Here is a 24,815-nt window from a genome sequence, read left to right on the forward strand (position 1 = left end):
GGAACGAATGATATCTTAATAAATTACTAATAGTTTAAAAAGTCTGGAACAGATATATTTTGCACAGGGAGTTCTATTATTTCCTTGTTCATGATCTGGTCTTTTTTGCTGCTGTTGTTAAATTTAAAAACACTTCTTTGCCTGCATCAGAGAAAAAAAAATTTTTTTCCCGAGTGGAACATCTTATTTATTTTTGATATTATTTTTCCCTAAATAAAACACAAAAGTGTAAGTCTCTGCCAACCAAATCAAGAATTAGTACTGCAGAAAAGGGGTGTGTGTGTGTGTGTGTGTGTGTGTGTGTGTGTGTGTATGTGTGTGTATTTGCGTTTGAACCAGAACCATACATCTGAGACCGGATATTTTTTGTTAGGTCTGTTAATGATCTCAGTGCTCTTCTGGATACATTGTTATAAATGCCACGAGTTTCTTTGTGTCCCAACTCCAAGAAACAAGTTATGACTCCATTATGGTCCCTCTCTCGGAGGTTCTCGGTTTTGTTTTGGGATCGAAACAGCTGGATTCTGGAGACTTTTATCCCACCAATCTTGCTCTTTTATCTGATGCTTTAGTTTTCGTTTGAAAGACACACATTTAAAAATTTGAAAGGAAGATTGGGCTAAATATTTTGACAGCTGAAAACATTTTTGGCGATTATGTTTTCCCAGTGATCACCCTCAGGGAAATAATAAGAAGAAATGCAGGTCACTTATAGTCCCCCAAATACCCTACTGTAGGAAAAGAAAGGGTCAGGTCGTGGAGATTTCACTTCGAAATGACAGGACACCATGCAATCGACTATGTTTCCAATATGACCTTTATTGAGCAAGTACTGCTGTGACGTTTAACATCAATCAACGAAAGGTTGCAAACTGTGCATGTCAACGAGGTTCTCCCATGAACAAAAGTCCATTTTAAATGCACCAGTGAGGTAAACATAATTATTCATATATAGCTTTCTTAAGGCTAAGAGAGTTCTGTGTTTCATTTATTATTTTTGGCTCAGTTGGTTCTTTGCAGAATACATCTCAAAACATCCCCCCCCGAGTGCCCCCCTTCCAACAGCTTAGGAAATTGGCCAATTCCCCAGGAACGTACAATGTCATGCATTTGAATCACCCAAAGACTGAGGAGGGAGCACCCTGAGCTTGCATGCAGTTCCCTCGTATTGCACAAAGTAAAATTCAATGTCTGGAGCCCCCATGGGAGAACCCGTTCTGTTTTGAAGCTGTCAATCACATGCATATTAAAATTGTCATATGGCTTAACCTTTTGCAATGGACTCAAATCCTAGTCACTCTGGGTGACTTCCTTTACTATGGCGTGTGAAGTGACCTTCTCTACCTTTTTGGTAGACACTAGCTTCTCCTCAAAGGTCTCTTCATGCTCTTCGACCTTTTGAGTGACGGTTACAGATTTAGTGATGTATTTGGTAGCACCATCGCCCCCCTCACTGGTGATTTTTTCTATCTTTTTGGTCACCACCACTTTCTCCTCACTTCGGTCTGCCCCCTTCTTTTCCTCCGCTGGGCTCAAGTCTAGCCCATTGGTGACAACCCCTTTCTCCTCTTCTCCCCCACTGCCTTTCTCCTTAGTTTCCTGCTCTCCCTCCTTTCCTTCCACCTCCCCATTTACTGCTATGTCCTCCTTCCTGGATTCCTTGGAAGCCTTATCGCTGCCTTCCTCCTCACTCCCTCCCTCCTCTTCTGCCTTCTCCTTCTCTTTCTCCTTCTCCTTCTCCTGTGGCTGCGGCTTCTCCTCTTTGGCATCTTTCTCCAAGCTCACCTTTACGGACTTGCTGACCTCCTCCACCATCTCCTCCTTGACCGGGGACTCCGCCTTCTTCTTCTCTGGCACGTCCTTTGGCTTCTCCTCCTTCTTCTCCACCTTCTCTTCCTTGGGAGATTCCTTTGCTGCTTCCTTCTTTTCTTCCTCTACTTTCTCCTCTTCCTTTTTCTGTTCGACTTTCTCAGCTCCAGCTTCCGCTTTCGGCTTCACCTCTTCCACTGGGGACTTTGGCACGGGAGACTTGGCTTTCTCTGGCTTCTCTGCCTTGGCTTCTGCTACCGGCTCCTCCTTGGGAGCCACTTCTTCACGCTTCTCTTCAGGTTTCTTTTCTTCCTTAGCTTCAGCTTCCTCCCCTTCACCTTCGGCCTCGGTCTCTCCTTCTTCTTCCTGTTCACCTTCCTCTTTTTCACTGGAACCCTCCTTCTCGGATCCTCCTTCTTCGGCTTGGTCTGATTTAGCGCCCTCCTCCTCCTCCTCTTCTTCCTCTTGGCCTTCCTCTTCCTCCTTTTCTCCTTCCTCCTCTTCTTTAAGTTCAGGCGCAGCCGCTTTCACTGGCGACTTTTTGGTAGCTACGGCTTCTTCTTCAGCTTGTTCCTCTTCCTTTTCTACTGCCTCTTCTTCCTTCTCTTCTTTCACGGACACAGCCAATTCCTCTGTAATGGCTGTCAGGGCATCTTCCATTTCCGATTTCTCATCTTCCACTTTGGTTTCCTCTATGATCTCCTCCACAAATTTGTGTTGGACCTTTAACTTAGGAGCCTCTACCTTGGTTTTCTGAATCTTACTGGATATTGTGACTGAGGGCGGTCGGTGTGTATACAGCGGCCCAGTGATGCTTCCTGCAAATGTGCTAAATCTGGTCTCCTCACCCTCCAGGAGTTTTCTAAGGACCGAATCAGAAAAGACGAGACATAAGTAAAACCTCAGTGGGCCTTCTGAGTGTCATTATGTTATGGGTAACGCAGCAGATACCTTTCAACAGACAGAATCACGTACATAAGAGGTTCTGTCAAGCCAGTGTAATACCTGCTATCTGTGTCATATCCAGAGATTCTCATGGGCCACCAGCCAATCACCTGCTGCAGTAACTGACCACACCCAATAGTCCACTAACACACCCGGCTGCCAAATCTCAGCTCTGCCGCAGTCTATTTGCTGCACCGTGAATATGCTGGAAAGCTCCCTCGTGGCCAAGAAGGCCTCAGTGACCTTCTTGAGCACTTGGACTTTCAGGAGGTACACTAAATTTCTTTTAGCGAACATAATGTTCAACGTATCTATAAAACCTTTTAGTGTACGTCAGAACTTAGGCTACATATACATACGCTAATATGGGAATATCAAGTTATAAATTGGCAATTTTAATCATAAAGTGTCTATTTAATATAATCACTCAGCTTTCCTGAAAAGAGAGATAGCTCTGAATACCATTTATTCCCGTCATGTTGTGATGATGACCTTCTTGGTAGTAGAAAAAATGTTTCGTCAAGGATTTTCTCCTATGAACTTAGTTAACCATAACGTGGCATCACATAGCACACCTATAATCTCTTTTCTTTTCTCTTTCTCTGGTTGTATATCTAGGTCTGTACATGTAAATATAAGTAAAATAGAATACATATATATATATATATATATATATATTCTTTCTTCCTCTCTATAATTCTATCTAATATATTCTATCTAATCTATATATATATCCTTTCAATCTATAGCTGTTCTCAGCCAGATGATGGCAATAGTAAGCTGTAACAGAGAAACAGAGAAATTCAATGTCCTGATATTTGTCCTTGACATTATAAAGTCAAAAGCTGAAGCCACCATATGAAATACTAACATCCAAAATGCCATTCTTGTTTCAATCGTTTGGAAAACAGTTTTCACGAAAATAAAATAAAAAAATTAAGCATAAGCACTGAATTAATCGGCGCTCTTCCTCATTTTATTTAAATACTTATTTCAACTAATGTTCATTCTTTCAAAGCTGTGTAAAAAGTGGTAAATTTCCAATTCCTTAGATTTTTTTTTTTTTAATTAATAAAGAAAACCAGGCACTGATTTAAAATCCCCGAAACCTGCTTGCTTTAACTTAAGTGGTGGGGGTTCGGCCAAACAGCCTCCGCAGTGCGGTTAGTGTTTCCGCCCCATCCGTCGTGAGCACGGTACCTGTACGCAGCGATCTCGATATCCAGAGCCATCTTGACGTTGAGGAGGTCCTGATATTCACGCAAATGACGAGCCATTTCCCACTTTGTGCCCCGAAGCTCATTTTCCAACTGCTGGATGGTGTCCTGAAATAGACACAGCCAGAGATTCATTCCTCCAATAGCAACTTCTTTCGCACTTACCACCCCTCCCCCCACTTCCCTCCAGCTCTGTAAACCCCGTAGCTCTCAGCCCCTTAAAAGAAAAACAGCAACAACAAACCAACTAAGGAATTACCAAATAAATGAACAAACAAGATCAGTTAGGCAATAAGAGATTTCCTGGGCAATCATGCACCGAGACCGGTGGACCTAGAAGTCGTCTCAGCAGGAAACAAACATGCCTGGGGGAAACCCCACGGCTGACTGAGCCCTTCTCATCTGAACCTTTTGGGCTGAAAGGCGATTTTAAGAGTTCTGATGGCGGCTGGGAAAGTTGAGAATATATGCGTTGCTGCACAAGCTGTCCTAAAGTTGCTGCTTTATCAACTGCCCGCAGGTGTATCTTCTACTTTAAAACTAGAGCTCGCGAAGGAAAAACGCGTTTAGAAAAAGGGCGGGGCTCTCAGGAGCCGGAGATGGTGGGTGGAGGATGCGTGGAGAAGGGATGGGGAGGGGCGAGGACGCTTTGCGGATCTAACTTGGGTCTGCGTCGCGCGCGCGCACTGGCCAGCGGCCGCCAGGGAGCGCGGCGGGGAGCGCGGCGGAGAGCGCGCCGGGTCGCGTGCCTGAGTGTCGGGGGCGCGCGGCGCTGGCGCTGGCGCAGGCTGGCCGCGCAGCCGCGTTTCCTACCTGGTAGCTGCTGAGGTCGTGGTTATGGCGCTCCTCGATGTCGCTGAGCTGCCGCTCCAGGGACTCCTTGGTGCCGCGCACTGACTCGAGCTCGATACTCTTGGACTGCAGCTGGCGCCGGTACTCGGCGATCTCTTCCTTGGCGGAGCGGATGGCCTCCTTGTTTTGCTCGGCCGCCTCGGTGAGCTTGGCGTAGCGGCACTTAAACCACTCTTCGGCCTGGTGCATGTTCTGGTCGGAGTGGCATTCGAGCTGCGAGCGGATCTCCTTCAGCGCCGACGAGATGTCTGTCTTCAGGTAGTCTTTGCGCTCCACCGTGATGTGCGACGCCTGGATCTGGGCCAACAGGTCGGCCACCTCCTCCTCGTGATTGCTCCGCAGGAAGGCCACCTCATCCTGCAGCGACTGCACCTTCTTGTCCAGCTCCACCTTGACCAGCGACGCCTCCTCGATGTCTTTGCGCAGCGCGCGGATGGCCGCCTCGGTGTCGTCGCGCAGCCGTGCCTCTTCTTCGAAGCGCTCCTTGAGCCGGTGGATGTCTTCCTCCAGGTGATCCGAGTCCAGCTGTACCTGAGCCTTCTCGTGATTCACCAGCTCGAGGGTGGCGCGCAGCTCGCGGATCTCCTGGTCGTACGCGTCGCCCAGCTGGGCGTGCGAGGCCTGCTTCTGCCGCAGCGCCTGGATCTCCGCCTCGATCTCCTTGTTCTGCTGCTCCAGGTAGTGCACCTTCTCGATGTAGCCGGCGAAGCGGTCGTTCAGCCCCTGCAGCTGCTCCTTCTCGTTGGAACGGGACAGCTTGTAGTCGCCGCCCGGCCCGGAGCCGCCGTTGAGCAGCGACGAGGACTGGCTGAAGTCGAGGCTGCTCTCCGCCGAGCTGAGCATAGCCGAGCTGTAGGCGAGGCGCGGGCCAAGCGCGCTGCGCTTGTAGGAGGAGGACACGGTGCTGGGCGAGCCGCGGGACCACGACTGCGAGCGGAAGCCGCTGGACGGGGAGCCACTGACGCGGCTGAAGCTCGAGCGGGTCTCGGTGACCCGCCGGTAGGCGGACGGGTTGCCCAGCGAGTCCAGTGTGTAGCTCATCTTGGAGGCCTCGGGGCGTGTGGCTGTCACAGCGTTCTGCTGGTCTCGCCGCAGCCCATTTATAGCCGCGGCGGCTGGTCCCGGGCCAGGGCCCCGCCCCGTGGAGGCGGCGGCCGAGGAGGCGGGGACTGCGGGCCCCGGGCCGGGGGAGACGAGGGGGGTAAAGACAGCCTAGCGGTGATTCAGCGCCCGCTCCACGTGGGCCCACGCCGCATCGGACCCCGGACTTTGCTGCCCCGTCCGCGGCCCCTCCCCCAACTCTCCTAGGTCCCAGACCACTTGTCGCCCTTCAGGCCCCCTTTTTTTCCATTTCTCTTAGCCTTCGGATTGCATTTTACACCCTCGGTGCGAGTATTCACCCAACGCCCTTTCTTTGTCTAGTCACTCTTCTGCCATTCGGACAGCTCTTCTCCCGACCCCCTGGCCACCTTGTTCTTTCCTCGTACCCACGGCTTTCTCTTCTTTGGCCCTTTCTCCATTACTTTTTTCTTTCCCCGTCTTCTGTGATGAATCGCCTCCCCTTCTTTTGGGCATCTCTTCGCTTTCCCACTTTAAGCCTTCTTAAGTCCCAGTCACTCTGCCCTTCTCTCCAAGCCCTTTCCTCCTGGACCTTTTTTTTCCCATCCTTTTCTTCTTCCCTTCTCTTTCCTCCCTTCCCCCTGCATTCTTCCCCTCCCCCAGCCTCATTTCCCCTCGCCTCCCTCCCCTTCCCCCACTCCTCCTTTTAAAGCAGCCCGAGATGAGCGCAGGCCCCGAGTTGGGCCTAGAAGAAAAAAACAAAAAGACTTTGAAGAACAGTCGGCCTGGAGGCTTCGGGAAGGGGACAAAGAGGATGGGCCTGGGTAGTTATTTGTATTAAAGGTGGGATATGGCGCTACATCCCGCTTAACGTTTGGGGGACGTCCGCAACTTCCGCGGGGGCAGAAGGTAAGGCGCTTGTGCTCGCTATGGCGCCGGCAGCACCAAGGACAGCGCCCAGGCCGGCGAGCCGGGAGACTCCGCTGCCCGGGGGGGCTTATCGCCCAGCGTTGCCTGTCGGGTTGGCGGGGGTTTGTTTCCCCCTCTTATCCCCGAGTAAATACAATTAAAGCCTGTTTGTAGTGAGTGACTCTGTTTGCAGGGGCCAAGCTGGAATTGAACACTAAGATTTCTCTGCAATGCAGAGTTGGCACAATGAACCGATTGCAGATTTTGAAAACAACTAAAATTCATTAAAGTCAGGTAACAAATAATATACATGTAGCCCCGTTTGGGTTTTCTAACATAGGCTAGGTGCAAGAAATCAAGAGAAGCAGGGACTGAAATTTGAAGGTCAAATATTCTTTGGAAAGGGGAATTTGAAATCTGCTGAGGTGAAAAGTCCAGGGGAATATAGTTTGTGATAAGTTTGAACACAGACAATTGCTGCGTCATCATTCTGTTCAGTACTCCCTGTGTGTAACTGCTGTGACTGAAAAGCACCTGGATTAATTTAAAATTAATTTAAAAGTTGCCAAACAGATTCACCACAACCTTGAATAAAACCAGATGTTTTCCCCTCCATATAAAATGTAATATATTTCCCTATTTAGATATGGATTGACTTGGAATAGATTTTACATATCTTTAAACATGTTTCTTTAAGCAAAGAATATAGATAGACTTCTTGCTGTCTGGGGTGCTGCTACCTGGTAAAATGCCCCCTTATTTTGCCTAGTGCTTTGGGGTAATTCAGGGTAAAAAAGTTCCAAATCCTGCAAGACAAAATGAAGAGAAGAATGTAAGAGTAATGACTGAGTTTGCTGGGGCCATGGGCACAAGTGATTGCATGTGAAATGCTATGGCTGCGCAGAAATCACTGCTTGTGAAAAGCAGGCACCCCAGAATTAAACATTTTCCTTTCACAGCGTGCTTTCTCTAGGTCTTCTTTTCTTAAATGACGTGGTCACGCCAATCAGTGAGTTTCTACAGGTTTTTATTTTTATTTTTTATTTTTATGAGCTCTCTTGGCCCATTTGTATTTTAAAATAGAAGGGGTTAATTTAGGGAGTTACTTTTAGCTCATTAATGGAAAACTGCAGCATTGCAGGCTGGTGGGGGAAGGATGTTCTAGTTTGCTGAGTGACAGGTTATCTTTCAGTCCAGGAGAGCCCCAAGTCTCAAGCTACTGGGAAAGACAGATGACAGAGTGAAGGGATTGACTTGTGAATACTGGAAAAAAAAAAAGGGAGGAATTTTCTAGTTTCCGATGGATAAAGGAAAAGAGAAAGAAAATTCTCTGCCCTTCTGTAAAGTACTGCCAATCTCTAGGTTAGAAAGATGACATCAGATAAGGCCAGATGCTAATTATGCAATAATTATGCCTTAGTTACTTCTCACTTTCTGCTTTTATTAAAAAATATAAAAACCCTTGGGAGTTTCATGTTGCATATATGCTAAAAGGACTTTCTGCAGTGACAGCAAATGGTTAACAGGCTGGCTGCTGCCGGTTAGTTTTCTTCAGGGTTTTAAAAATGCGATGACTCTGCAGAGAGACATTTACAAGGAAACACATGTCTGACTTCACAATTAGCCTGCTTTGCCTTGTATCTAAACTAGCGCAGAAATTGTTAAGCGTCCAACTGGTTACAGAAGGAAGAAAGCGTTGCGTACAAACAAAATACCGGCCAGTGACTCAGGCTAAATGCAGTTTGTGACTATAGCTTGAAATTGTAACTTCTGTGTGACATGAAGTATCGTTCAGCGTGGCCACAACAGGATAACACAGAGAATTATATCAGTCACTTTATTAAGGGAAAAAAGTTCCCATGGCTTTAAAAATGATTGGTCCAATTTTCACATTTACTGAAATGTATTTTATATTAGACCCTTTACTTTAATCACTCTTTCTGAAGGTGACTTGAAGGTTATGCTCATCAGTGAATTTAGTATAAAAACTTTTTAAAGGAAGCTATAGCATTCATTGTTTCCCTACTTTGTCTCATATTTTAAAAAAAGTTTTTTTAATGTTTTTATTTATTTTTGAGACAGAGAGAGACAGAGCATGAGCAGGGGAGGGGCAGAGAGAGAGAGAGGGAGACACAGAATCCGAAGCAGGTTCCAGGCTTCGAGCTGTCAGCCCAGAGCCTGATGTGGGGCTGGAACTCACGGACTGTGAGATGATGACCTGAGCTGAAGTCAGACGCTTGACCGACTGAGCCACCCAGGTGCCCCATCTCATATTTTTAAAGAACATTTACTACCCTAATGTTGTTCGTAGAAAGAGATGTAAAGTTTTGCATTTTTTTGCCCTAATGACATTTAGGCTACGGGATCTTCTGAAAATATCAACAAGACAGAAAATTAGCATACGGATTTATCGGAATCTATGATACTCTTATAATTTATCCTAGGCAGGGAAGTGACAGATATGATTTAGATGCAAGGCCTTTTTACTGAAATTGTCTCTAGCTTGTTGTATCACAAGCTACAGTTTTGAATCACTTCATAGGGAAATACAGAGCATGCTGTGTTCTTTCAGTAGGTAAAGTGCAAAGATTAACTTTGTAGTTAAGAGCTATTGGGAAGTCCCATCTAATGATGATGGGAAAAATATCTTTTGCATAAGGGGTTTGTTCACTGGAAAAAAAACTAAGGTAAGAAAAGTGAGAAGTTGAGCGTTTTCTTCCTTCTCCCCATATTTCCTTACATTTAAAAGAACACTTTTTGGTACAGAAATGCAAGGAGGATGGGAAGTAGGAATGGAAGAGCAAGCGCAATGTTCTGGATGGAAGCATCTGGCACAATTTTAGGCTGACTCCATCTAAGATGAGATGATCTGTACTTCCAATGTACTGTGATGTCTTGAACTTGATCCTTTTGCCTGGGGTCGGATTTTAGAACTTACGATGAATAATTGTTTATGGATTATTCTTTTCTAATTGTTTAAGGCGTTGCTGATGTAGGAAGGTAGGGACTGAGTCCCCTGGAGGGACAACATAAGGCAAATGAAAACCGCAATACTTTCTGCTTGAGCCTTGGGATGTCAAACTCTAGAAGCAGCTCTGACTTTTGGGCTTGTTTCCTTCAGATGTCGAAAGCAAAATAAAAACTCTCCTCAAGGGAAGGAGGCTGTTAAATGTCAGGAAAATTGGGATGTACGTGTCTCTATGGTCTTTAATGAAAACAAGTCCGTCTGAACCACAGTGGCCTTTTTCTAACATTAGACCCTGAAATGGTGTTTGCTTCCCTTGCCAAGTATTGTGATTCATTCGATATTGCCTTACATATCTGTCAGTGACTGTGTTTATGTGAAAAGTTAATTGAAGTATTAAGAAATTAAAAACACTTTACATTTTTGTATTGTTCCAAATACCAGTTTTGAAATGCATCTGGAAATTTCATGTTTTATGGGGGAAACATTTAGCTTCAGCTTTCACATAGCTGGCTGATTTTTTTTTTTTTTTTTTTTTTGCTGTGTAATGCCTTCACCCCACCACCGAGAATCAGCCCTGTAGAAGCCAGAGGAGGAGGACTTAGAATTTTAAAAAGTATTTAAGATACCCTTGGTAAAAGTGATTCTAAAAATAAAGTTCAGTAGACGCATAATAAGACTGTATTAATTTTCAGCACGGTCTTAATCGGACACGTTGGCTTTACCTGCAAAGCGGCAGATCTTGATAGCATGCACTTGACTTTTTCAAACCCTGCATTGCACGTAACTTTGCATCAGTGCAGCCATGTAATATTTATCTTTTTTATTATTTATTTATTTATTTATTTATTTATTTATTATTTATTATCTAATTTATTATTTATTTATCATATTTTATCGCAAGCTTACCAAGGCCTGACTTAGCAGGAGACATAATTCTTTTATTAGAAACTCTTAATTAAAATGAGCTTTGTAAAACTAGAACAGATCAATGATCTATTATCTTTGGACCAAATTTCTGAGCAGAGCTGAACCCAGGGGTATAAAACAAAGTCAGAAGGATGCCCCACCTGATAATTAAGTATCATCGTCCCAGGACTGGTTCTTCCTTCACAATTTCAGTGATTCTCAAAAGCAGTGTTCTTTAATAAGCCTCACAAAATGGGCACACTGTCGTAGCTCTCTCTTTTTACCGAGATTGCAAAGAGCATCATATATTTTGGAATACTTTTACTCACCTTTTTAGGTCAAAGTTAACATATACTTAAGTGTAGAAATCTACAAAGTGTAGAGAAGCATTAAGTGTTTTCTGGTAGCTTTTTTTTACTGTAACTTAAATATCAAGAGGATCTTTCTGTTCATATAATTCCATACCCTGCTTTGTAAAATAAATATATCAGAATATGTAATTTGCTATCTTAGAGAAAGGAATCCGGTGTTAATATGCCAGGCAACTTGGGTTCCAAATAATTGATTTTCATTTTCCTCTTAAAAAAACACTTTTAAAGGCCCTGTAGAGCAAGAATGATAATGTAACAAAAACTAATAATATAATAGTAAAATAAATAGTAATATAACAATAGTAATGATAATGGATCAGTAAAATAATAGTAATGATAATGGATCAGGACTGTCGGATTGGGTCTGAGGACTAATTTCTGTCTCTTTCTCTCTGTCTGCCTTTCTCTGTCCTTGCTGGTTGAGAGGAGTGTCATCGTGATGTTGAAGGCGGTGATTTGACAGTCAGAAGTGGTGCCCTGTAATCTTGCCTAGTCAGACCTGAGGACTGTGTTCTTTTACACTTAATGGTACCCTGAGTCCCAAAGCCATCATCATCGCCACCATCAGATTTTACATGTGAATAATGCTTTCCATCAAAGAAGCAAAAGCAAAACGAAACCACATTTTGTTTTCTCACCCGGAATGAGCACGGGGCGGGGAGAGGGGGGCAGTTAAGGTAGAACGCAACTTACTTACCCATTTTATAGGCGGTGAAATCGACTAAGGCCACACATCTGGTAAGTGTCGGAGCCAAGACCAGAATGCAGGTTCTTTGCTACCAGTGCTAACATCAAAAAAATGTTCTCAGTACAACGTCCAATCCAGGCTCCGTGAACGTGAAACAAAAAGTAGAAGTAGGCAGATAATCAGTAATCTCAATAGCAATAATTGGTATTTATTAAGTGCTTACTAGGTGCTGAGCACTATGCCAAGACTTCACTGGCTTCTCTCAACCGTCACAACAACCCTCTGAAGCGATGCTATTATTATGCCCATTTTGTAGAAACAGCAATTGGGCATGCAGGCACAGAGGGACCACACACAGCTAGGCAGTCATGGAGTGGAGATATGAATCCAGGAATGGCGGACTCAGGGGGAGGGATTGACCCTCACCTGGAATTGACGAGTCACACTGCCTCGAAGGCCACCCAATCCATCTTAAAAATCTTATTTAAAAGCCAACTGTTTAACTGTGAGGTCATGTGACAAAAATCTAGGGCACGCACTATGCGTTCTTTTGTGGTCTTTTTTCCTCGTTCTATACAAATAAGACATTTTAATATTTTCTCAGATGAACATTATTTCTTGGTGTGTGACTTTATTAAAGATATTAAAAATGACAACTCTGAATTACTTGTCTTTATTATTTTTTTCTTCTTGGTTAATTTTCTATGGAATATGAAGGACCTCTAATTCATTCTAGTTCATGGTCTGTGGGTAATATCCCTAATCATTTTATCTATTATTTTATTTGGTATCTGTCATCCGCATTTACATGAGCTTTTGGTTTCGTTTCTAGGAGGTTTTCATTTGTGCTATACATTAATTTATCGTCATTATCACTCATTTACTAACATACCTATATATTTATATACATGCAAATAAAAAAGAAAACAAATGGTCATTAGGTATTCACAATTTTTTGTAGATGTCAAATTCTTTAACCTAAATTTGCTTTGAGATCCAGTAATGAGTACTAGAATCTTGGCAGAAGGAATCGCTTGGCCCACAGTCTTTGTCAGGAAAGGTTTACAACGGGGTGGCTGGCAAGGAAGCAGCTTTTAAGATCTATTAAAACAGGGAACAGATAGCCATGAATAATTTTAAGTGAATCTCTTGATCATCTATTTTATATACAAAAATCAGGGTTATGTGACTGTATTTATATAGGTTGCCTGGAGACAAGTCAGCCTGAATCCATTTTCGTTATTTATGGGACAAAATGCTCTGACTCACCCTGTTTTCATTTGTATAAATCTGCTTGGCTTCTGCTTTATCAGATGGGGTCATGGAAGAGAATTGTTTCCCATTTTTCCTGAACAAAAGTTGACCTTGAAACAAAATAGCATTTATCCCGTATTAGTCATGAACAATCTGCTTCTGCATTTGGATTACATACAATTATTAGGAAGTGAATGCCTAATGATGAAAATTCTTAGCCACCGTGAGTCGCTTAATACAATTTGCTGTTTTCTTTTGCTCCCTGTTAGCCTACATGATCCTTTCCTTCTGTCAGGTTCAATATACCTTGGAAATTTGATGCCTCCTTGGAAACTCCTAAGAGTGACCCTCGAGTGCATCTTGAACACGAGGCACGTTCATGTCACGAAGCCATTAGGTATTTATCGAGGCTCCCACATCCCATTAGCGAGAGCTTTCTGCTTCTGGGTTTCCAGTGTCCTTTGCATTCCCATGATCCAGTCTTAGCGAAACTCCAATTCTCCAAATCCTTTCCAGGTTTTCCAAGTACAAATTCTTCCTCAGAGGCTGAAACTCACTGTTTGTGGTCTAGTTAGGTGCTACCACCTGCTGGACATTTAAATAACATCTCACCACCGACTAAATTTAAAATTCCAAGTGGCGGCTCTCAAGTCTTAACACACAGTTGTGTGTCCCTCAAGTCTTAACACATAGTTGTGTGTCCCACAGTGTTTTACAGATAGTGAGCACCCGATCACTAGCTGTTGCCTGAATGAGTAAAGGAAGTTCTGCCTCTTTCCCTAAAAACTTTCTTTCCACAAACACTAGTCTCGTCAATATCAGGCACTGTCCCGGACCCTGGAGAATTCTGTGAAAGGGTACAATTCCAGCTCGGATGAATGCAGCTTAATGGAGGATTCAGGCAAGCAAAAACATATCTGCTGTGGGGGAAAGTATGGAGCCAGGATCTCCAGCTGTGTGAGAGGTCAAGAAAGTGTGTCACGGGAGCACGGAGGATGAGCAGCTCAACCAATTGGTGATGGGGGTGGAAGCATATCAGGGAGAGCTTTCTGGAGGAGGTGACATGTGAGGTAAGTTTTGAAATATAACAAGTGGGAGGCGACCAGGTGAAGAAAGGAAGAAAGCAGCCAAAGGCATCGAGGTGAGGGGTAGGCACAGTGTGCTCGAAGAGATGCCAAGGACTACAATAAGGGGGGCACGTAGTTCTGGGCTGCAGAGGAGTGTCTGTGGCCCAGGAGGGAGAGATGGAATCACGTAGCATGGGCTGGAGACAGAAGGGCGCACTGGAGAGAGGGGAACTGCGGTTGGGGCTAGAAAAAGGGCCTCCAGGCAGGGTCAGTGAGGTAGGAGACCCGTAGCGCACGCTGGAAGTGTGTGCAGAGGACAGATCATGGAAGACGGGACCTTTGCACTTGTCTTCTAGCTGACTAGAGGCCAGTTAAAGCATTTCAGAAAAATTTCCGAAAACTCACATTGGCGGAAGGAAGCAAAATAGTTTGGACGACGAAAGGGATTGGAATCAGGGAGATAAATTCAGAGGTGATGGCAATAATCCAGATGAAACTGTGGGAAGGTGTGAACTCAGAAAGGTGGGTGAGGCCAGGCAGGGACCACAAGAAGAAAGGACAGGATTTGGAGGAACAGGTGATGTCATCCCTTGTATTTGTTCCCGATGGGATGGCCGCTGTAACCAATTACCACAAGCTTGGAGGCTGAACAGAACACGAATGAATTATCTTACAGTTCTGGAGGTCAGAAGTCTAAAATCAGCCTCCGGCTAAAATCAAGGGAGTGACCCAGCTGCCTTCCTTCTGGAAGCTCTGGTAGAGAATATATTTCCTTGTCTTTTCCAGCTTCCTTGGCACACGGCTCCTTCCTCTGTTTGCAAAACCGGCAACAGCGCGTCTTTTCTCCTCTCTGACCTCTGCTCTGTTTCACGTGTCCTTCTTCTCACGCTCTGACCCTTCTGCCTTCTTCTTTTAAGACCCTTGTGATCACATCTCCCGTAATCCAGGATAATCTCCCCGTGGTAGGGTCTGTTTTAGTCTGCTGGGGCCGCCATAACAAAAACCACAGACTGGGCGGCTTACACAACGGACATTTATTTTCTCCTGGTTCTGGAAGCTGGAAGTCTGAGGTCAAAGTGTTGGCAGGTTTGGTTTCTTCTGAGGCCTCCCTCCTGAGCTTGCCGAGGGCTGCCTTCGCCTCGCGTCCTCACATGGCCTTCCCTCTGTGTGTGCACGTGGCTGGTCTGGTGTGCCTTTTCTGTGTGCTCGTCTTCTCTTCTTGCAAGGACACCAGTCAGGTTGCGTTAGGGCCCAGCCTAGCAACCCCATTGGTTACCAATTTAAAGGCCGTATCTTGAGGTACTTGGGGTATGAACTTCCATATACGAATCTGAGGAGGACACAATTCAGTCCATGATAGGGTCCTCAAGTTAATCACGTCTGCAAAGTCTCTACGGGTGCAGGAAATGGGATGAAGGTATGGGAGGAACACCACGTTTGGTGTTAGGGGAAGTTGGACCACACTGCACATGCATCTCTGAGGTAACTACGTGACGAATCTTCAAGGTGGTTGAGTTTCCTTGTGTAGTGGGGAAGGACCTACCCTATAAGACCCATAAGACACTGTAAGGCAAATAGCCACATCAGGTCTCATTTTCTTCATTTGCAACACAGCGATGATACTGATACCGATTTTTTTAACGCGGTCTCGAGGACGAAATGAAATAGTGTACGTAAAGTGCTCAGTAAGTGATATTACTACCATCATCATGACCATGACTAACGTCACCTCCGTAATGGTTGGTAGATCCGTGGACATGGGGTGGGTACCCCCCCCCCCCGCCATGCGCTGGGAAAGATTAAACACAATTGTGTCCCATAACCCTTCCGCGAGGAGTTCAAAGATGTGTCAGAGAGAGATGTGTCAGAGAGAATTTGCCCTGGGTAAAAGAGAAGTAAATTGATGTGCTTTAGCTCACCAGGTTTGGCACTAAAAAGGAACTAAGATGATTATAAATCTATTTAAGCAGAATGTTGTCGGGTGCTTGATTTCAGGCAAATAGTTCAATGTCAAGATAACAGAAAAAAAATTATTTTTCCAAATGACTGAGTATGTGGCTGGGTGTAACAAGACATCCCTCCCGCTCCCCAACAAAATTTCCTTGCCTAAGGACATGACAGAAAGAGAAAAGCGCCTGATTGGGGCAACAGACATAATAAATCACACAGAGGTGATGAGTCTCACGTTGTTCTCTTCTTGGCTTCCATTTCTTATTACTAGTTTTGGGAGCTATGTCTCGACTGTAACTTTGTGAATATGCATGTAGCCTTTAATACAAATTAAATCTTTTTTTATTACGTTTTTATCTTAAGTCCAGTATACTGAACATACAGTGTTATATTCATTTCTGATGTACAATACTATAGTGATTCAATGCTTCCATTCATCACCCAGTCATCCTTAGTCATCCTAAGTGCACTCCTTAGTCCCTATCACCGATTTCAGCTATCCGTGCACCCACCTGCCCTCTGGTACCATCACCTTGCTTTCTATAGTTTTTATAGTTTATTTTATCCTTTGCTTATTTGTTTTGTTTCCTAAATTCCACCGATGGGCGAAATCATTTGGTGTTTGTCTTTCTCTGACTGACTTACTTCGCTTAACGTTACACTCTCTAGCTCCACCCATGTCCTCGCAAATGGCAAGATTTCATTCTTTTTTATGGCTGAATGATATTGCAAATATCACCTTCTTTGCAAATCAAATCTTTTATCTCAGGGCCACCAATGATGTATCGGGCAAAGCACAAATCAGAAGTTCCATCAATGCAGGTACAGGAGAGGAAGGCTTTTTGTGGGATGAGTTAGGAGAGCCTGGTACTTACCTATAAAACCTAGAGGATCTGGATCTCTGAGTTCAAATCCTACTTTCACCAATTCCCAGCTGTGTGGATTTAAACACAGCCACAAATTCCTTACATTCATCAGTTTCTTTCTTTCTTTTTTTTTTTAATTTTTTTTTCACGTTTATTTACTTTTGAGACAGAGAGAGATAGAGCGAGACAGAGCATGAACGGGGGAGGGTCAGAGAGAGACAGGGAGACACAGAATCTGAAACAGGCTCCAGGCTCTGAGCTGTCAGCACAGAGCCTGATGCGGGGCTCGAACTCACGGACCACGAGATCATGACCTGAGCCAAAGTCGGCCGTTTAACCGACTAAGCCACCCAGGCGCCCCTTCATCAGTTTCTTTATCTGTACTGTGGTAGGGATAATACTGGTGTGATCTCACAGAGTTGTCTTAGAACAGTGTTCAATAAATGGTAGCTACTTTAGATTTGCCCATTCTCCATAGTTAAACTTTAACAACTTAGGAAGCATTTATTGAGCTCCCATTGGATGCTGGTCATATTTCCATAAACATCTTACTTAATATTCACATCAGCCAGGTGAAATGATACTATACTTTTCTTTTTAAAAACAGGTGAATGAGGGGCGCCCGGGTGGTTCAGTCTGTTAAGTGGCCAACTCTTGGTTTCGGCTCAGGTCATGATCTCACGGTTCATGAGTTCAAGCCCTGTGTCAGCTCTGCACTGGCCTGAGGTGGAGACTGCTTGGGAGTCTCTGTCTCTGTCTCTCTCTCTGCCCCTCCCCTGCTTGTGCTCTCTCTCTCTCAAAAATAAAGAAACATTAAAAAAAAACCCAAAACAAAACAGGAGACTGAGACACAGAGAACAGAACCCCCGACTGAGGTCTTTTAGGTGGTGTAGTGAAAAGAATGTCATAGGAGTCTAGTTCTCTTTTCACATCAATCACAGGTGTTGGGTATAATCAATGAATTTTTTTTCAAAAGCCTTAAACGCTAATTTCCTTGCTAATACAACAGTTGGATTTTTATCCATTTAGGGTGTTTAAGTTTATGCCTCTCAAGTCTTTTATTTATAGGCAGATCCTATGAATAGGTGGGAATCAGAGAAGGCTTATAAATACATTTGAGCAAAAATAATGTGGGGTGAAAACAGTTATTTATCACAGCATGCTTCATATTAAAATATCTGACAGACAGCTTATTATTTTCTTGGCAAACTGCTAAGCCTCCAGAAAAGGATTAGAAAGTCCTCTTTCCCAAATTCATTTGTCTAAAATATTAATTGTCAGAACACTCAAAAACCTGTGCTTGCCGGCGTTTTTTTTTAATTTTTATAATCAGAAAAAAATACCGTAACGTGCAAATCTGAATGCAAATTGCCTCCTGTTTAATTACATTATGGGTGTAAATTACCCCCAGTGCCAAACATTTCTGCCCTGGATTCCAGAACTCTGTGTTGCAATTATATCTTCGGGTGCTCCTTGCAATTTTACAGTGGCAACAAATGTATAATAGCAACAATTATGAAAACCACTTGCAGTGTGCAGCTTAATATAAAATCAAGTTTCGTGATTCTATATTTGAAATGTAATATTCAACCCTGTCAAATTTCATCAACATCTAAATCTAGACGATTCTTGTGCTCACAACCTCAGGAATGAGAAATGACAAAATTGTTACATGCAGAGACTAGGGCTCCGGGAATCCGTGGCAGGAGAGCATTGACAGGTCAGGTGACCTTGGACTTCTCCTGGCTTTAGTTTGCTCATCTGCCAAATGGGGATAATATCTGCTCCACCTGAAAGAGACTATTGTTTCTAAGGATAAATGAAATCTTGCATAAGTTAGGTGAAAAGGCTAAGCTGATATAACAAGACACCCAATATGAGAGAGACTAAAACAACAGAGAAACTTATTCGTCTTTTCTGTACTCACCTTGGAGGGTAGGTGGCCGGCTCTGCTCCATGTAGTTATTGGCGGGGGGGGGGGGGGGGGGGTGTTCTAGAATTTTTTTAAAATTAGAAACACGGGGCGCCTGGGTGGCTCAGTCGGTTGAGCGTCCAACTTCGGCTCAGGTCATGATCTCACAGTCCGTGAGTTCGAGCCCCACGTTGGGGTCTGTGCTGACAGCTCAGACCCTGGAACCTGTTTCCGATTCTGTGTCTCCCTCTCTCCCTGAACCTCCCCCGTTCATGCTCTCTCTCTCTCTGTCTCAAAAATCAATAAAGGTTAAAAAAATTAAAAAAAAATAAAATTAGAAACAGACTTAATTGTTATTATTATTTTTTAAGTTTATTTAAATGTTTTTGAAAAAAGAGAGCACAAGTAGGGGAGGGGCAGAGAGAGGGAGAGAGAGAGAGAATCCCAAGCAGGCTTTGCACAGTCAGCACAAAGCCCAATGTGAGGCTAGATCTCACGGACTGTGAGATCATGACCAGGCTGAAATCAAGAGTGGGACGGTTTAGCCGACTGAGGCACCCAGGTGCCTTAGGGGCGGGGGGGGGGGGTGTGTGGTGGTTCTAGATTTTTTGCGACTTGTTTCTTTGCTGCACTCCAAGGCAATGCCCTCATCTACCTGGTGGGAGTTGGGTTTCAGGCAAATGTATGTTCTTCCTCCCAGGAAGAAGAAAAAGTGAGAGGCTCTTTTCAAGTCCAGGACCGGAAGAGACACACATCACTCCTGCTTATACGCCACCGACAGGAACAAAGCCACAGACATCAAACAGCTGCCAGGGTTGTGGCAAGTGCAGGCTCTGATTGGCAGCCACGGGCCCAGCTACAACTCTGTTACTATAGGAGGAGAGGATACATTTTTGCAAATGAGCAGCGGTCTGCTACAGAGATGAGGGACAGATATATTAACGTGCTTCTAAGGTGAAAGTAAACAGATGTTATTTGAGTTTCTTCTAGGAGCTAGCTCTGTGCACACCTTGTTTTATTATCTCGATAGACTTACAAAGTGGATAATACTCTCCCACATGAGAAAATAGAGAAAATAAGTTTTGCAATTTAGCTCAATCCAGAGGGTTCATGGTGGCAGAGCTGGGATTGGAAGTATACCTACCTGATGCCAAAGCAAGGTGTTTTCCACCACATCAGGGTTCCGACTCCTTTTAATGCATTGGGTGGGCCAGAGGGCACAACAGTTCGAATTCTCGTATTACAGCATTCTCTTCTTGCTGAATTCGTCATCCATGGTTCAGCTCCTATCCAAATTCTGTCTACTGGACCACAGCTCAACCTCTCCCTTCTCATTATGACTTTGCTGTTCCTTCTCTCCTCTTTAAGTCCCTCTGGCCCTATGGTCGGGATCACAGAATTTAGTGATTATCCTGGCTCCTACTGTTTTATACCGCACATGTGAATAAATTTTGTTCCTGCAGCAGAACTTTCCACTCATTAAAGGCAAAGACCTCTCCTTAATTCTGCTTTGTCCTCCCCACGCCCTCCTTTACCCCTTGTTAGTGCACAAAACAATAGTAGGTGACAGTAACTGCTTTGTAAATAGACAGACTGGATTAAATAAAATCAGAGAGAGTGTCAGAGTTGAGATTTCCTAGACTCCGAGGAGGCAGGGTTTGGACTCTTGTCTTTTTCCGGGCTTTTGATTGGCAAGTTGGTTAAAAGTTTGCTTACATTTAGATTTCGGCTTCTTAATCTTTGGCCATTCACTTGAGAACTCCTTCTTAAAGCCAAGTGTATAGGTCAAGCAAAGTCGAAACCAAGTGGGCAAGAGCCAAGAATTACGGCCATTTCAAGATGTCTGGTTTGCGCTAATGACAACTGACAGCAATGGAACTCCTGGCTTCTCTTCATACTTCTGTTTATCTCCCATATTTATAAGAATGGCATACAGCCACATCACCCTTCTAAAGGAAATTTTTAAATGAGAACAATGACAGGAGTAATCATGCACTTCAAAATTTTATACACGAAGTAATTGGCCAACGAAGGTTGGTGATCAGGTGGTAAACTGGAAGGTGAGAGGAGAAAAAAAATATTCTTCCCCCATTGATCTCTTTTAATCAATGGGTAGAAAATAGTTGATGTTGACCTTTTGGATCCCAAAAGAGAATCCTTTCCTTGAGGTGCCAGATATCCCCCATGCTGGGCACTGTCGGCCCATCAGTTTCATCGATTGCCCTTTGGATTTTTGCTTGCTGCTGAGTTTCAGTAACAGTCCTGCCCTGAATCTAAGTGGATTTGCACAGAGGAGGAGAAAAGGGAAGAAGAGCCCTTTGGTGACTGTCGATGGTGCTCGTTGGGAATAGTTGCTGGGAGCCAGAACCTCTTTCTTCAGAGGAAGGCTAAGAGGAGAGTTCTTCGAAACTAAAATCTGCTCTATCCCTGAGTGGCAAGGACCATTGTGTTGGGTCCAAATATGTATTGCCTCAGAAATGAAAGCATAGCATTCAACATCTTGGTTTTGATTGCTTCTTGGCTTCCAACTCAGTTATTTCTTTAAAAAAAAATGTGTGTGGGTTCTTGTCAGGCAGGTAGTAAAAATAGCAAATGTGTCATGTGTCGTTTTAATAAATTAAGCAATATACCACATTTTAGTTTTCCAAAAGTGATTTGGGAGCACCCAGATTTCGCTGTCAGCGGCAATGCTTCCGTGAGCCCTATTTGTGAAAGTATGGAACTTTGCCTTGGGAGGAAGGGGGTTATTAAATAGTGTTTTAAGTGTTCATCAACAAAGGGCCGGAAATCATTCCTAGGTGCTACTTTTTGTTAGTGCCTGATCTGTGGTGATCTCACTGATGGAACAAAATGGTACGGTCTGGGGACTGAAAGGTTTTTGCAAGATTCCTTGTCTGGGCCTAATTGCAACAAAATGGTCTTAGGTAAGTGGAAATCAGCTTGCTCTAAAAAAACCCTACCAAGAGGAAAGTCCACATTGGAGTTAAAACGAAGTAATTTCTTAAGTGGGTGAATAAAGGCTACTAAACATGTAGGAGCATCTTTTGGGGTCATGCTAAATACCCCATTAAAATTCATAACATAGGAGAGTCATTTCCAGAAATACTGATTTCTTTCTGCCTGGAATCGAATGAAAGGTCCAGAAACACTGTGTAATTTGTTATTTATCCCATTATTTTCCGCCCCGTTTGTAAGAGAATTATCACCTTTAGTGTACTGCCCTCGGTACCCCCTTTTGGTAATTGTTCACCACATTCACCATATTCTGGGGTAACATGTACTACTTACGATAAAAAATCTCCTCCCTTCTTCCAGAGCCCTAGACTCTTTCTTTGCCTGACACTAATTAAGTCACTAAAGTAAAGAAAAAATCATCTCTTCAATCCATGGTTATTGGCAATTTGAGCCACATTATTGCTCAAATCATTTCTTAAATGATTTTTTATTCATTTCACCTTCATAAACTGTCTCACAGAGATAGGTTCATTCATTCATTCATTCATTTGACCAGTCAGTTTATCTACACTGGGGTCCTCCAGTGACTAAAATATTGGGCCAGGATCTATGAGTTTTCCCACTGGCCTGAGGGCATAGAACTAGAAATGTGTCCAGCATAGAGCTGAATATTGTCAGACAAATTTCTGATGATAAATGAAGGCTTGCCTCAGAATGTAATAGCGACTAAAAATAGAGTCCTCCCACAGTTCAACTGTGAACCCCATTTTCATTTACAATGTGCCAGACACCGTGGTCTTGGAAAATAAGAAACTTAGGCCCGTGTTCTGAAGCAGTCACAGAGGAGACGTACATTGGAACGATGGCAAATGGAGTTCTCTGTACGCGGAAGGGATCGCGTACAAGGTCAGTCGTACTACGTACATTATGTACATTAGCTTTCCTCCTCCAAATGACCCGATACGGTCAGTATTGTTCTCACTATATAGATTAGGAAAAAACTGAAGCTCTAAGAAGTGTGTGACAGATAGCAAAGCAAAGAGCTGAAATTGGAACACATGGTCTCTCCAGAACACCTTTTTCCTCAGGGCAGATTCCTCGGGTCCTACCGATCTGAGTGGTACTATCTATCAAGTTCATGCGACAGACAGTAAACAGGGTTGGGATTTTCCCAGAGCCCGAATATGGCTCCAGTAGATGGCTGCGGCCTCAGTCACCTCTTAAGTCTTTCTATCTGGATCAAGTTGGGACTGTGTGTGCTCGGCAAGGGGTGGGTGCGTGGGTGGGTTGGGAAGTGTGTGGGGGTTTTACCTGGTTAGTGAACTACGACCTTCACTCATTCCCTTCTTGAAGAATGTTCTTTGCTCTTTTGATGAGGTCGTTTACCCTTTTTTACTTCTACAGTCTCTGTGCTGGGGTAGGTGGGTAGAAGTATCCTTTGCCTGTTAAGGCGAGAAGCTCAAGTGTAACTTGGCCACCAACCCACGTTGCTTTGTATCTCCAGGTTTGTTCGGGAAATCTGATGGAGTGGTCTTTTATCTGCTGTTTGTGTTGTTGTAGGATTATGCCATTTGCCTGAAGGCCACTAGTCCGGGTCATGTGAGAATGCCCAGAGCAAAATAACAATCATTTGATTTAAAAAAAAATTTTTTTTTTCTAACGTTTATTTATTTTTGAGACAGAGAGAGACAGAGCATGAATGGGGGAGGGGCAGAGAGAGAGGGAGACACAGAATCGGACGCAGGCTCCAGGCTCTGAGCCATCAGCCCAGAGCCCGACATGGAGCTCGAACTCACGGACCGCGAGATGGTGACCTGAGCTGAAGTCGGACGCTCAACCGACTGAGCCACCCAGGCGCCCCAACAATCATTTGATTTTAATGGACCCCGAATACTGCCAGATTTGTGTACCTCAACTTCTCCTTTTCTAGGTGATCAAGGGGTTAGGCATTTGAGGCAGGAGAATAAAAGCATCAAAGTGGGAAAAACAGGGACATCTACTTGGAAATACCTGGGTTTACAGAGAACACATAGCTTAGCTGACATTCTGGAAACCACTTCCCTGGTTCAAAACCTGCTTTTATTGCTTAAAACTGCGAATTAAAGATACTAAGTTGTAAAAGAGTTCTTACCTCTTTATAGACATGTGGCTGGGTCCTCAGTACTTAATCTTGACCTTCAACTCCTTAAGCCTCCTCCAGAATGATCTGCTGGCCAGTAACACTCAAATATCTGAAACCAAATACATCGTTTTTTTGTTTTTTTTTTTTTTTTTTGTTAAAAAACCTTTTTTTAACGTTTATTTATTTTTGAGACAGAGACAGAGCATGAACGGAGGAGGGGCAGAGAGAGGGAAACACAGAATCTGAAATAGGCTCCAGGCTCTGAGCCATCAGCCCAGAGCCTGATGCGGGGCTCGAAGTCACGGACTGGGAGATCGTGACCTGAGCTGAAGTCGGACGCCCAACCGACTGAGCCATCCAGGCGCCCCTGCATCGTTATTTTTAATGTCACCATCATTTCCCCAATCTGAGTGTCCTATTCGATGCTTCACTTCCTATTTTTTCCTAATGCCAAATTTGTGGTCTAGTTCTGCCTTAGTTTAGACCAATGAGAGTTCTTCCTGGACTTCACTAAAGACATATTTGTCAGTTCATAAAAACTTCCTCAGCCTCAAGGCAGATTTGAGACCAGCACACTGTGTATAAAGTCCACTCCTTGGCATCTGTGTCTGCAAGGACAAAGAATGACCTGCCAAGTTCTAGTCTCCTCATGCAAAAGAGAGCCTGACTTCCTGACATTTTTTCACAGTTGCGGAGTTGGTCGTTTATTGGGGGAAAAAAAACACAACCCCTCAAATTCGTGAAGTTAGCACGACTTCTTCCACTTATGTATTTGATCTCCCTAGAATGTTAGATGTGAGGCAAAAATGGTGGCCAACAAGAAAGCTCTGGTTAGCTTTGTGTTGCCTGGTCATCACATCACAGGTTCTCAGCTAGAAAAAAAAACAAAAGATTGAAGGTCATCTGATCTCAGTTTATACATAAGAAAATGCAAAAGTCAAACGACTTTTAAAGAAGGAAATAGG

The 24,815-nt window shown here is 44.0% G+C and overlaps 1 protein-coding gene across 1 annotated transcript; it reads right to left on the reverse strand.

The window, feature by feature from the left end:
- Positions 1–799: 799 nt before the first annotated feature.
- NEFM (neurofilament medium chain) lies at positions 800–5,900 on the reverse strand. The gene is made up of 3 exons (XM_025933039.2): positions 4,785–5,900; positions 3,955–4,079; positions 800–2,671 (listed from the first exon to the last, which is right to left on the reverse strand). The coding sequence occupies exons 1-3, from the start codon at positions 5,862–5,864 to the stop codon at positions 1,291–1,293; spliced, it is 2,586 nt and encodes an 861-aa protein (XP_025788824.1). The 5' UTR covers positions 5,865–5,900; the 3' UTR covers positions 800–1,290.
- Between the last annotated feature and the right edge of the window lie 18,915 nt (positions 5,901–24,815).

Source organism: Puma concolor, chromosome B1 (assembly GCF_028749965.1).
Source record: "Puma concolor isolate L17-30 chromosome B1, mPumCon1.1.hap2, whole genome shotgun sequence".
NCBI lineage: Eukaryota > Metazoa > Chordata > Mammalia > Carnivora > Felidae > Puma > Puma concolor.